The sequence below is a fragment of the Salvelinus namaycush genome, chromosome 18, assembly GCF_016432855.1.
Source record: "Salvelinus namaycush isolate Seneca chromosome 18, SaNama_1.0, whole genome shotgun sequence".
NCBI lineage: Eukaryota > Metazoa > Chordata > Actinopteri > Salmoniformes > Salmonidae > Salvelinus > Salvelinus namaycush.
Genome location: NC_052324.1, coordinates 41,926,988 through 41,942,469, shown reverse-complemented (window position 1 = coordinate 41,942,469; position 15,482 = coordinate 41,926,988). Strand labels below are relative to the sequence as shown.

The 15,482-nt window shown below is 40.2% G+C and overlaps 1 protein-coding gene across 1 annotated transcript in view; it reads right to left on the bottom strand.

Annotated features, from left to right (window-relative positions):
* Positions 1 to 15,482, bottom strand: part of wdfy3 (WD repeat and FYVE domain containing 3) — a 107,882-nt gene that overhangs the window by 75,059 nt on the left and 17,341 nt on the right. The window contains exons 9-15 of the mRNA XM_039013013.1: positions 10,899 to 11,033; positions 10,023 to 10,090; positions 9,677 to 9,788; positions 8,979 to 9,212; positions 7,696 to 7,795; positions 4,843 to 5,003; positions 602 to 831 (exon numbers count right to left, since the gene is read on the bottom strand). Of these exons, the coding sequence (XP_038868941.1) occupies positions 602 to 831; positions 4,843 to 5,003; positions 7,696 to 7,795; positions 8,979 to 9,212; positions 9,677 to 9,788; positions 10,023 to 10,090; positions 10,899 to 11,033 (1,040 nt within the window). The remainder of the gene's footprint in view (positions 1 to 601; positions 832 to 4,842; positions 5,004 to 7,695; positions 7,796 to 8,978; positions 9,213 to 9,676; positions 9,789 to 10,022; positions 10,091 to 10,898; positions 11,034 to 15,482) is intronic.

Sequence of the window (15,482 nt, the reverse complement as noted above, 5' to 3'; positions counted from 1 at the left end):
GAGAGACAGAGAGAGAGAGAGAGACACAGAGACACAGAGACAGAGAGACACAGAGACACAGAGACAGAGAGACACAGAGACAGAGAGACAGAGACAGAGACACAGAGAGACAGAGACAGAGACAGAGACAGAGACAGAGACAGAGAGAGAGGTAGGGAGGGGAGAGGGAGAGATGATGAGAGAGAGCGAGAGAGAAGTAGGGAGGGGAGAGGGAGAGATGATGAGAGAGAAAGAGGGAGGGAGAGAGAGAAAGAGGGAGAGAGAGAGTAGAGAGAGAGAAAGAGAGACACAGAGAGAGAGAGAGAGAGAGAGAGACAGAAGAGGAGAGAGGAAGAAAGATACAGAGAAAGAAGAGGAGAGAGAAAGAGAGCGGGACAGGAGAGGAGAGAGTCAGCATATACCACTCACCCATAGATAGAACTAAACTAACTCAGTGCGGTTTTTGCAGCCTGTTGTCATTCGATTAGCCAGCTCAACACTTCATAGGCCTCAAACTCACTGATCAGGACACACAGCTGCTATAAATGTCTCGAGCAATGCAATGAATTCAAGCTAGCTAAAACAGACAGAGACACAGACCCAACCTCAGTCCCCGACTTACCTCCCAACGTGCAGGTTGATGAAACAGTGAGCCAAACAGGCTACAAACTCCTGGTCGTGGTTGCCTGGTCCCAGCACCAGGTTACGGTTCACGGTCAACACCCGTAGAGAGTCCAGCAGAGCTACCTGCTGAGGTACGGTCTTGTGAGGTCGAGACAGCTGGTACAGGACCGTACGGTTCAGACAGTGGTAGAGCGAGTCCAGAGACAGACTCTGCGACCTCCTCTTGGACTGGAAACGGGAGAAAAGAGAGGTGGAACATTTTAAGAAAGACTGATCTTATGATCTATGGTCTGCGATGCCTGAGAGGGTGGTTGCAGAAAGGGCCTTTCTTCTCCAGAGAGTTGATTGGGGATAAGACATCCTACCTTAGGGAGTGTGTAAATAATAGTCCTGTTTTATAACAGCCAATGGATTCTGAGGACTGATTAAGTAGGTGTTTGAAATCTTACTAAATCCTCTTGTTCCAAAGCACTACCACCACAGACATACACACTGCTGGCCTACATTCACTTCTAAATCACACGGCTGTGTTTCACCTAAAGCTCTATTGGTTCCGTTGAGTAAGTCTGGCAGAGACGTGAAGGTTGGCTTGTTGATTCAATTAAACAAACTCATTCATTTGCTGGTTAGTTGAGTCAAACCGAGTACTGTACAGCTGTAAATCAGACTGTTTCTGAGTACTGTACAGCTGTAAATCAGACTGTTTCTGAGTACTGTACTGCTGTAAATCAGACTGTTTCTGAGTACTGTACTGCTGTAATCAGACTGTTTCTGAGTACTGTAATCAGACTGTTTCTGAGTACTGTACTGCTGTAAATCAGACTGTTTCTGAGTACTGTACTGCTGTAAATCAGACTGTTTCTGAGTACTGCACTGTTGTAATCAGACTGTTTCTGAGTACTGTAATCAGACTGTTTCTGAGTACTGTACTGCTGTAAATCAGACTGTTTCTGAGTACTGTACTGCTGTAATCAGACTGTTTCTGAGTACTGTAATCAGACTGTTTCTGAGTACTGTACTGCTGTAAATCAGACTGTTTCTGAGTACTGTACAGCTGTAAATCAGACTGTTTCTGAGTACTGTACAGCTGTAAATCAGACTGTTTCTGAGTACTGCACTGTTGTAATCAGACTGTTTCTGAGTACTGTACTGCTGTAATCAGACTGTTTCTGAGTACTGTACTGCTGTAATCAGACTGTTTCTGAGTACTGCACTGTTGTAATCAGACTGTTTCTGAGTACTGTACAGCTGTAAATCAGACTGTTTCTGAGTACTGTACTGCTGTAATCAGACTGTTTCTGAGTACTGTACTGTTGTAAATCAGACTGTTTCTGAGTACTGTAATCAGACTGTTTCTGAGTACTGTACTGCTGTAAATCAGACTGTTTCTGAGTACTGTACTGCTGTAATCAGACTGTTTCTGAGTACTGTAATCAGACTGTTTCTGAGTACTGTACTGCTGTAAATCAGACTGTTTCTGAGTACTGCACTGTTGTAATCAGACTGTTTCTGAGTACTGTACTGCTGTAATCAGACTGTTTCTGAGTACTGTACTGCTGTAATCAGACTGTTTCTGAGTACTGCACTGTTGTAATCAGACTGTTTCTGAGTACTGTACAGCTGTAAATCAGACTGTTTCTGAGTACTGTACTGCTGTAATCAGACTGTTTCTGAGTACTGTACTGTTGTAAATCAGACTGTTTCTGAGTAATGTAATCAGACTGTTTCTGAGTACTGTACTGCTGTAATCAGACTGTTTCTGAGTACTGCACTGTTGTAATCAGACTGTTTCTGAGTACTGTAATCAGACTGTTTCTGAGTACTGTAATCAGACTGTTTCTGAGTACTGTACTGCTGTAAATCAGACTGTTTCTGAGTACTGTACTGCTGTAAATCAGACTGTTTCTGAGTACTGTACTGCTATAATCAGACTGTTTCTGAGTACTGTACTGCTGTAATCAGACTGTTTCTGAGTACTGTACTGCTATAATCAGACTGTTTCTGAGTACTGTACTGCTGTAAATCAGACTGTTTCTGAGTACTGTACTGCTGTAAATCAGACTGTTTCTGAGTACTGTACTGCTGTAATCAGACTGTTTCTGAGTACTGTACTGCTGTAATCAGACTGTTTCTGAGTACTGTACTGCTATAATCAGACTGTTTCTGAGTACTGTACTGCTGTAAATCAGACTGTTTCTGAGTACTGTACTGCTATAATCAGACTGTTTCTGAGTACTGTACTGCTGTAAATCAGACTGTTTCTGAGTACTGTACTGCTGTAAATCAGACTTTCTGAGTACTGTACTGCTGTAATCAGACTGTTTCTGAGTACTGTACTGCTGTAATCAGACTGTTTCTGAGTACTGTACTGCTGTAATCAGACTGTTTCTGAGTACTGTACTGCTGTAATCAGACTGTTTCTGAGTACTGTACTGCTGTAAATCAGACTGTTTCTGAGTACTGTACTGCTGTAAATCAGACTTTCTGAGTACTGTACTGCTGTAATCAGACTGTTTCTGAGTACTGTACTGCTGTAATCAGACTGTTTCTGAGTACTGTACTGCTGTAATCAGACTGTTTCTGAGTACTGTACTGCTGTAAATCAGACTGTTTCTGAGTACTGTACTGCTGTAATCAGACTGTTTCTGAGTACTGTACTGCTGTAATCAGACTGTTTCTGAGTACTGTAACACACAGGAACTACATATGCTGTATTTCTATACACAGTGTCTTCAGAACGTATTCACAAAATATAACTAATGTAATATAACTCATATAATATAACTAATTTAATATAACTAATGTAATATAACTCATATAACTCACAAAATATAACTAATGTAATATAACTCATATAATATAACTAATGTAATATAACTAATGTAATATAACTCATATAACTCACAAAATATAACTAATGTAATATAACTCATATAACTCACAAAATATAACTAATGTAATATAACTCATATAACTCACAAAATATAACCAATGTAATATAACTCATATAACTCACAAAATATAACTAATGTAATATAACTAATATAATATAACTCATGTAATATAACTCATGTAATATAACTCATGTAATATAACAAATATAACTTATGTAATATAACTAATATAATATAACTAATACAACTTATGTAATATAACTAATGTATTATAACTTATGTAATATAACTCATGTAATATAACTCATGTAATATAACAAATATAACTTATGTAATATAACTAATATAATATAACTAATACAACTTATGTAATATAACTAATGTATTATAACTTATGTAATATAACTCATGTAATATAACTAATATAATATAACTCATATAATATAACTAATGTAGTATAACTAATGTAATATAACTCATGTAATATAACTGATATAATAAAACTCATATAATATAACTAATGTATTATAACTAATGTATTATAACTAATGTAATATAACTAATATAATATAACTAATGTAATATAACTAGTGTAACTCTTGATTAGATGAGTATTCCATCCTCTGAGTCAATACATGTTAGAATCCCCTTTGGCCGTGATTACAGCAATGTTATTTCTGGCTACGGTTCTAAAGATTGTGCAACATTTACCCATTATTCTTTAAAAAAAAACTCTTCAAGCTCTGTCAAATGTGTTAGACAACCAAGTCTTGCCATAGATTTTCAATCAGATTTAAGTCAAAACTGTAACTAGGCCACTCAGGAACATTCACTGTGTTCTTGGTAAGATTTGGCCTTGTGCTTTAGGTTATTATCCTGCTAAAAGGTCAATTCATCTCCCAGTGTCTGGTGGAAAGAGACTGAACCAGGTTTTCTTCTCGGACTTTGCCTACGCTTAGCTCGTTTACATTTTTTTTTATCCTGAAAAACTTGATTACAAGCATACCCATAACATGATGCAGCCACCACTATGATTGAAAATATGGAGAGTGGTCCTCAGTAATGTGTTGTACTGGATTTGTTCCAAACATAACACTTGGTATTCAGATGTATTGTGTGTAGGACAGTGACAGAAAAATCTCAATTTAATCCCTTTTAAATTCAGGCAGTAACACAACAAAATGACGGAAACAGTCAAAGGGGTGTGAATACATTCCGCAGGCACTGTACGCTTGTATGTGCGTGCGCCATCAGGACAATTAATCCTGCCCGTCCCGTTTCAGCATGTGTCGGGACCTGGAATAAATCAAGATATTGAGGAAACCTTGGTCTAGGTCGTCCTCACCTGTCCTATAAGCTGCACTATAAACTCCACCACCATCTTGGACTCCTTGTTGAACATGCCCTGCCACAGCTTGTCCACCACGCGCTGTGTGATGTAGAAAACGTTGTTGACCAGCACCTGGTAGCTCCCTCCAGTGGTGATGGGCAAGGATGCATCCTCACCTGGTAGGAGAAGTGGGGGGGGGACATTTGGTTAGAATGGAAATGTGTCTTGTCTTTTTCCCCCCCAACAGCCAGGACGAGAGGCACGGGGTCAGAGCAGCAGCCCCTCAGTTCCCCAGTTGTGTTTTAACCATCAACCGTTTGGATGCTGCTCTGCCTCTCTAACACAGCTACCTGCCTCCTCTCATGAATGATCACTTGATGTTTTCCCTAAAAGTAGGTCAGTACCTAGGAGGATGTGTGTGTGTGTATCTAGGAGGACATCAGCAACCAGTAGGTGTGTGTGTGTGTGTGTGTGTGTGTGTGTGTGTGTGTGTGTGTGTGTATCTAGGAGGACATCAGCAACCAGTAGGTGTGTGTGTGTGTGTGTGTGTGTGTGTGTGTGTGTGTGTGTGTGTGTGTGTGTGTGTGTGTGTGTGTATCTAGGAGGACATCGGCAACCAGTAGGTGTGTGTGTGTGTGTGTGTGTGTGTGTGTGTGTGTGTGTGTGTGTGTGTGTGTGTGTGTGTGTGTGTGTATCTATTATTTAACCTTTATTTAACTAGGCAAGTCAGTGAAGAACAAATTATTATTTACAATGACGGCCTACTGAGGAACAGTGGGTTAACTGCCTTGTTCAGGGGCAGAAAGACAGATTTTTACCTTGTCAGCTCGGGGATTCGATCTAGCAACCTTTCAGTTACTAGTCCAATGCGTGTGTGTGTATCTAGGAGACCGTCAACAACCAGTAGGGGTGTGTGTGTGTGTGTGTGTGTGTGTGTGTGTGTGTGTGTGTGTGTGTGTGTGTGTGTGTGTGTGTGTGTGTGTGTGTGTGTGTGTGTGTGTGTGTGTGGCGGAGTGTAAACAGGATGGTTGAGACTGGGATTAGGTTTTTACTGTTCATATTGTAGACGAGACTACAGTTGGTTAGAATAGTATATTATAGACTGGAGACCAGAGGTGGTTAGAATAGTATATTATAGACTGGAGACTACAGATGGTTAGAATAGTATATTATAGACTGGAGACTACAGATGGTTAGAATAGTATATTATAGACTGGAGACCAGAGATGGTTAGAATAGTATATTATAGACTGGAGACCAGAGATGGTTAGAATAGTATATTATAGAGTGGAGACCAGAGGTGGTTAGAATATTATATTATAGACTGGAGACCAGAGATGGTTAGAATAGTATATTATAGACTGGAGACCAGAGGTGGTTAGAATAGTATATTATAGACTGGAGACCAGAGGTGGTTAGAATAGTATATTATAGACTGGAGACCAGAGGTGGTTAGAATAGTATATTATAGACTGGAGACTACAGATGGTTAGAATAGTATATTATAGACTGGAGACCAGAGGTGGTTAGAATAGTATATTATAGACTGGAGACTACAGATGGTTAGAATAGTATATTATAGACTGGAGACCAGAGATGGTTAGAATAGTATATTATAGACTGGAGACTACAGATGGTTAGAATAGTATATTATAGACTGGAGACCAGAGGTGGTTAGAATAGTATATTATAGACTGGAGACTACAGATGGTTAGAATAGTATATTATAGACTGGAGACCAGAGGTGGTTAGAATAGTATATTATAGACTGGAGACCAGAGGTGGTTAGAATAGTATATTATAGACTGGAGACCAGAGGTGGTTAGAATAGTATATTATAGACTGGAGACCAGATATGGTTAGAATAGTATATTATAGACTGGAGACTACAGATGGTTAGAATAGTATATTATAGACTGGAGACTACAGATGGTTAGAATGGTATATTATAGACTGGAGACTACAGATGGTTAGAATAGTATATTATAGACTGGAGACTACAGGTGGTTAGAATAGTATATTATAGACTGGAGACTACAGATGGTTAGAATAGTATATTATAGACTGGAGACCAGAGGTGGTTAGAATAGTATATTATAGACTGGAGACTACAGATGGTTAGAATAGTATATTATAGACTGGAGACTACAGATGGTTAGAATAGTATATTATAGACTGGAGACCAGAGATGGTTAGAATAGTATATTATAGACTGGAGACTACAGATGGTTAGAATAGTATATTATAGACTGGAGACTACAGATGGTTAGAATAGTATATTATAGACTGGAGACTACAGATGGTTAGAATAGTATATTATAGACTGGAGACTACTGATGGTTAGAATAGTATATTATAGACTGGAGACTACAGATGGTTAGAATAGTATATTATAGACTGGAGACTACAGATGGTTAGAATAGTATATTAGACTGGAGACTACAGATGGTTAGAATAGTATATTATAGACTGGAGACTACAGATGGTTAGATGGGTATTCAAGCTTTGAGGATGTCTTCGTCAGGCTGTTGGAGTAGGAGGCGGCTCTGGAGATCTCCAGCCTTTTCCCATTTGCTGATTATAGGCTTCTTCTCTGATTGGCTGAGTATTGTGTTCTGTTGGGTTCTTCTCTGATTGGCTGAGTATTTTGTTCTATAGGGTTCTTCTCTGATTGGCTGAGTAGTGTGTTCTGTAGGGTTATTTTCTGATTGGCTGATTGGCTGATTGGCTGATTGGCTGAGTGGTGTGGTGTGGTGTGGTGTGGTGTGGTGTGGTGTGGTGTGGTGTGGTGTGGTGTGGTGTGGTGTGGTGTGTGTGTGTGTGTGTGTGTGTGTGTGTGTGTGTGTGTGTGTGTGTGTGTGTAAATACCTAGGAGGACATCAGCAGCCAGTAGGTGTTCCATGACAGAGTCCAGGATGTAGGACTGGAATTCTTTCTGCTGTGTCCTGGTGGAGCGCTCTGGGGACGCCTGGGGAGACAACTCTACGTTAAAGCACCAATCAACAGTTTAAACAATAACAAAGCGTTTTCCCCGCCTCTGTTTTGGTAAAAAGATGAGGTATTGGCCTGGAGAAATGTAACCATTCTCAGATTAATAGATAGAACTATGGATGTCAGGACTGACCATCCATGATATCAACATGATAGTTGTAACCATGTTATGAGGATATACAGGACTGACCATCCATGATATCAACATGATAGTTGTAACCATGTTATGAGGATATACAGGACTGACCATCCATGATATCAACATGATAGTTGTAACCATGTTATGAGGATATACAGGACTGACCATCCATGATATCAACATGATAGTTGTAACCATGTTATGAGGATATACAGGACTGACCATCCATGATATCAACATGATAGTTGTAACCATGTTATGAGGATATACAGGACTGACCATCCATGATATCAACATGATAGTTGTAACCATGTTATGAGGATATACAGGACTGACCATCCATGATATCAACATGATAGTTGTAACCATGTTATGAGGATATACAGGACTGACCATCCATGATATCAACATGATAGTTGTAACCATGTTATGAGGATATACAGGACTGACCATCCATGATATCAACATGATAGTTGTAACCATGTTATGAGGATATACAGGACTGACCATCCATGATATCAACATGATAGTTGTAACCATGTTATGAGGATATACAGGACTGACCATCCATGATATCAACATGATAGTTGTAACCATGTTATGAGGATATACAGTGTTTGTTTACATTTACAATGTTTAAACGTTGGAGTAAAACAAGTTTATATTTTGGGTTCTGGTGGAGTGTAACAGTTGATCTAAACTCATGAGGCATTTATATATTCTTCAAGAATCAATAGGTACATTTCATTCATTTATAATCCCAAAAATGTATGTATCAACTGCAGATTGCCACTTTCCTGACATAATAGCTAGATTAAGGGTTACAAAAATCAAGAAACTTAAAACAAAATTCCCCCGTTTTCCCGAAATTCCTTTGGAGCGTTCCCAGATTCTTGCAACCCGAGCTAGATTATCAACTAATAGCAATTAAATCCCACCGGTTGCTTTCAGGATAGTACTTTGTGACAACAGCTGATGTAAAAAAGGGCTTCATAAATACATTTGATTGATTTTGTCTCACCTCTAACAGTAGGTCTATGGTGGACGTCTGTTTGCTGGCCGGAGTCAGACACAGGTTGTCCATGATCAGCACCTTCATGAAGTCAAACACGTACTTCTTGGCCGGATGATTGGTCAGGTAGGTCTTAGAACCCACGTTGCAGTATTCCGATTGGCTACGGTTCATGCCCGTGTCGGCGGTGAAGGCCTTGAATTCTTCCGTTGGTGACCCCGCTTCATCATCCAGGTCACTCACCTGAGAGAGAGAGGAGAGGGAGGGAGAGAGAGGGGAGGATTAGATGGAGGTCAGAGAACACGCACGCACACACACACAGCTACTGTAGAAAACACACACACACACACACACACACACACACACACACACACACACACACACACACACACACACACACAGCTACTGTAGAAAACACACACACACACACACACACACACACACACACACACACACACACACACACACACACACACACACACACACACACACACACACACACAGCTACTGTAGAAAACACACACACACACACACACACTCACAGCTACTGTAGAAAACACACACACACACACCTACTGTAGAAAACAAACACACACACACACACACACACACACACACACACACACACACACACACACACACACACACACAGACACACAGACACACACACACACACACAGCTACTGTAGAAAAGTTGAGCCTCTCACCATCTCAGAGTAGGGCCTGATGTTGAAGGGGAAGACTGAGGCAGCCAGGACACACAGGAACTCTGGGCTGTGCCACATTGGGGCCAGGTCCGGGACGTTGTGATACAGGTACCTGAATTAATAATCACTCATTAGTGATATATAGATATATGTAGAATATAGTCAAAATAAAGAAAAACTCTTGAATGAGTAGGTGTGTCCAAACTTTTTTTTTTTGTTACTCTGTGTGTGTGTGTATATATATATATATATATAAATAAATAAAATATATATATAAAATATACATTATTAGTATTATTTATGATATAGATTATTTTTAATATTATTATATTTGTGATACAGGTACCTGAAGAACTGCATCAGAGTCACCGGGTACTCCCTCAGCCACGAACCCTCTTCCTCAGACTGCCACGGCTAAGAGGACGAAGAACAGCACCACGTCATTTGGTGGTACAATAAGATCCAGCAGCTATACGAAGCTGACATTTGGTGACAGCAAGCTAGGTAAACTAAACCATGGATGGATTGCTTGTCTCTCCTTTAAGACTGCTAACAGGTATAAGGAAACCAACAGGTTATTTTGGGTGAACTATCCTGTATCTTTCTCTGTCCGTAGAAAGAACGTAGAAAGAACGTCATAAAACGTCTAGTGGGAGAAGTGAATCTAGTAGCTCGTCTACATGGAAAAGGACTGGGTTGTCCTCCTTTCTCTCTCTTCCCCTCCACTCCTCATCTCCTCTATCCTTCCCTCGCTCTTTCTCCCCTCTCCTCCTCTTCCCCTCCACTCCTCATCTCCTCTATCCTTCCCTCGCTCTTTCTCTCTCTCCTCCTCTTCCCCTCCACTCCTCATCTCCTCTATCCTTCCCTCGCTCTTTCTCTCCTTCTCCTCCACTCCTCATCTCCTCTATCCTTCCCTTTCTCTTTCTCTCCTCTCCTCCTGCCCCTCATCTCCTCTATCCTTCCCTCGCTCTTTCTCTCCTCTCCTCCACTCCTCATCTCCTCTATCCTTCCCTTTCTCTCCTCTCCTCCTCATCTCCTCTATCCTTCCCTCGCTCTTTCTCTCCTCTCCTCATCTCCTCTATCCCTCCCTTTCTCTCTCCTCTATCCTTCCCTCGCTCTTTCTCTCCTCATCTCCTCTATCCCTCCTATCCCTCCCTTTCTCTCTCCTCCTCTCCTCTATCCTTCCCTCGCTCTTTCTCTCCTCTCCTCCTGCTCCTCTCACCAGGTTGAGCATGCTCCTCAGCATCCCCAGTAGCAGGAAGCCAGCCTCGGTGCAGACACTGTGGATGGATCCCACTATGGTGCCGCTGGAAGCAGGGACCCCGAAGATAAAGGTCCAGATAGAGTCCAGGTCAAACTAACACAAACACAGAACACAGAGGCTGGGGTAACACTCAGCAGGGTTACACATTAACGCTGTCCTCTTGTCCGGGACAAGTAAAAAAAAAAAAATGTCGGACAAGAAGAATAAACAATTAAAGTCGTTTTTTTTATCACAAATATCACAATATCAAACAACTACTCCAATCAGAATTGGATCAGAAAGGCCAAATTTGAATTATATTCTAATCTATTTTTCTTGTACATAAATAAAAAAGCCTAAATGTCAAAGTGTATGTGATATGTCTATTGGCTATTGGCATGGACAAACGAAACCGATGCTGAACTGAGGGAGGCGCCAGAAAATGTAGCCAAACTTTAATGAAACATTAAACTACGTCAATATAGGCTAAACGCCAGTCATGTTTGACAAATATAATGAAGGATAATTAAACATTAACATCTAAAGGCTTGATTCTGTCCACATCCTCGAGGTTCGATTCGTTCAGATCAAATGATCACATGACCAGAGAGTGTTGTACACCCCCCTCACCTTGAATCTGAGAGGAGGTGTTGAGCATTTTGAAACTATTCAAACATAAACATAACTGATTAAAACCTGGACGTTATATATATTTTTTATGAAGCATGTCTTGCACTTGTTTCAAAGTAGCCTAGACAAAATACGACCATAGAAATGTTGAGGGAATTAGTTTATATACACTTAATATGCCATTGGTTTTCAAATCAATATTATTTTATTGTCCAGCAGCCAAATATAATATGACTACTCCTCTCCTAGTCATATTAGCAACCCATGCTAGTTGATGATAATCCTGGTCATATTAGCAACCCATGCTAGTTGATGATACTCCTAGTCATATTAGCAACCCATGCTAGTTGATGATAATCCTCATCATATTAGCATCCCGTGCTAGTTGATGATAATCCTGGTCATATTAGCAACCCATGCTAGTTGATGATAATCCTAGTCATATTAGCATCCCGTGCTAGTTGTTGATAATCCTAGTCATATTAGCATCCCATGCTAGTTGATGATAATCCTAGTCATATTAGCATCCCATGCTAGTTGATGATAATCCTGGTCATATTAACAACCCATGCTAGTTGATGATAATCCTAGTCATATTAGCATCCCATGCTAGTTGATGATAATCCTAGTCATATTAGCATCCCATGCTAGTTGATGATAATCCTGGTCATATTAGCAACCCATGCTAGTTGATGATAATCCTAGTCATATTAGCATCCCATGCTAGTTGATGATAATCCTAGTCATATTAGCATCCCATGCTAGTTGATGATAATCCTCATCATATTAGCATCCCATGCTAGTTGATGATAATCCTAGTCATATTAGCATCCCATGCTAGTTGATGATAATCCTAGTCATATTAGCATCCCATGCTAGTTGATGATAATCCTAGTCATATTAGCATTCCATGCTAGTTGTTGCATCTTTAGATCTCCTCCCTTTATTAATTTTGAATGGATATTTTAATCTCGGCCACATGAAACCGCTCACATGTGCGCTGCACTTTGAGGACTGTGTTTTCCCGCTAATGGCATTTTGGAACATTTGAGCGTAGCCTACAGCCATGTGTGCATTGTTGAGCTGATAATATGAAGAAATAAAACCTCAGAACTATTTTAAGATAAACGGTCAATTTCTTTTTCCAGCTAAACGGTCTATATTTTCAGCTAATCTGTTGCATCAGGCTAATTGCTTTATTTTTGTACATTTTTTTTTTACATTTTGGGGGGGGATCAAATGTTTTATTTTTAGTGAGGTACACAAAACAGGTACACATGGGCAGAGAAACAAGTGACCCGAACAAGACAAACAGTTCCCATCCTACCCACCAAACACAGGACTTCCCCAACCAAAAGTTAGAGTAGTGGTTCACAATAGCAGTCTTTTTTGACATAGTCATATGTTGATGAAAGAGCAAATATGTTTCTTTCACTCTACCCATGCTACAGATATTTACATGTTTCTAATGTCCATGAATGATAGCAGTTACCGCTGTCTGTTTAAAGAAATGAGGAGCCTGCCAACGTAAGGCTATCGTCTTCTTGGTTGCTGTTAATCCAGCCAGACAAATACGTCGTTGTTTGACAGATAGGTCTAAAGTGGTGTCATCATTTAACTATTAAAATAGACGGTACAGTATATACATATGAGATGAGTAATGTAGGGTATGTAAACATTATATAAAGTGGCATTGTCTAAAGTGGCTAGTGATACATTTATTACATAAAGATGGCAAGATGCAGTAGATGGTATAGAGTACAGTATATACATATGCGATGAGTAATGTAGGGTATGTAAACATTATATAAAGTGGCATTGTTTAAAGTGGCTAGTGATACATGTATTACATAAAGATGGCAAGATGCAGTAGATGGTATAGAGTACAGTATATACATATACATATGAGATGAGTAATGTAGGGTATGTAAACATTATATAAAGTGGCATTGTTTAAAGTGGCTAGTGATACATGTATTACCGTACATCCCAAATTGTATTATTAAAGTGGCTAGAGATTTGAGTCTGTTGGCAGCAGCATGGTACATTTCTACCGATTATGTCAAAGACAAGATGAAACAACTCCAGAAATGTAAAACCCCTGGGCACTTCTAAACCATTTGAAACGATGTACTTGGAGTCCCCCCTGAGGGCACAGTGAGGAAATTGGGGAGATTCGTCTAGTTTTCATCTCGAATAGTGGTGTGCAGTAAATTCTACGAGCTAAATTGTAATGTATCATTTTGGTAGTTGAGATATTCTGACCAATTGGACCAAACTCTGGTCCAATTGGTCAGAGTAATTTACACACAGACAGGTCTTTCTTCCACGAGGGATTTTAAGCCACAGAGAATGTAATTTAGACACATGTCCATGTGTACTACTATTGGACCATTCTTACCCCAAGGGGACTCCATATGCACGCAAACCAGAACAGAGTTCCAAGGCAGATAAATTCCATCTGGAGGATTTGGAAACTGCACAGAGACAGTGGTATCTGAGATTAGTAGGAATCCCTCTTTCAGACCACTGATGAAAAGAGAGGACAAACACCTAAGGTGGACATCGTGGTTGTGAACTAAAAGGAAGGTGAGGATGGGTGAGATTGGTTTGTTTACCAACCAGGCATCAGACTGAGATAAGTTGTGAGGTGATAGGGCCGAATTAGAGTTTGCAGTGTTTGAGTGTGATACCAATTATGTCTTGTGGAGTCTGAGGGGAAATAGTTTCTCCTCCAGGGGGCGCCATGGATTATGTCTTGGAGTCCGTGAGGGGGAACTCGTTTTTCCTCCAGGACACAGCTGTTTCAGTATTTAACCAAGAGGAAAGTCCCAAAATAGATTTGAAGTGTAGAAAATGTAATACAAGGGCGTTTCCTATTTAGCAAGTAAAGAACGTAGCCTAGTGGTGAAAGAGGCTTCATGAAACTATAAAAAGCTGATTCTTGGCAATATATTCATTGTAATTATTGAGACTGGAACCTGGAAAAAGTTGAGGATTTGCTCCCCATCTTTCCACATCACAATCTATGCTTCTTACGATGGGTTTGAACTTGTTTTTTGACTATTGATTGCAAAGGATAGATTTATATTCCCAGGCAGCAGAAATGGTGTCCTCTAGGGATGTTGAGGGGCGGCTCGTTCAGGAACAATAGAGCAGATTTTAGTCCTGTGTTGATTTTATATCCAGATACACAGCTTTAGTTCTAGAAAAAGGCTGAGAAGGTTAGGTAACGACTCGGGTGCATTGTCCACGTAGAGCAGTACATCCGTCTGCATACAGAGATAAATGGTGGTCTGTGCCAAGTACAGGGCTCATTTATTTATTTATTTTCACCTTTATTTAACTAGGCAAGCTCATGATGTTGTGATTGGCAGACAACTTGCGCAGAAGGTTCCCGGGGACAACAACAAGCATTAGACTGCCAATGGTAAATTGGCATGAGCATATTTTGCCAGGTTGTACCATGGCAAAAGGATTGACATAAAGGACTTAAAATCAGGGATATGAATTGTTCCCCAATTCCCATACGCCGTAGAACAAGCCATAAATATTGCCACTCTAAGAGGTCAATGGCTTTTTCTACGTCCAATGGCAAAATGGCTGACGGTGAGTCAGTATTCATGGACCCATCAGTAATATGGAGCAGACGGCGGATGTTATCCGTTGCAAGTCTGGTTTTGATAAAAAAACAGTCTGGTCTTGTGTTACTAAAAAAGTAGCAGAACGCTGAAGAAGACGGGGGAGAATCTTTGCATACGAATTTGATATCAGCGTTCAAAATCGATAATGGGGGGGGGGGGGGGGGCGATAATTCCCACATTCTGGTCCTTATCTTTTCCCCCCCCAACATTAAAGAAATTATATCAGTGTTCACGTCTCTATTGAATCATGTCTAGAAGCAGTTGACCTAAAAATTGTCCAGAAAGATAG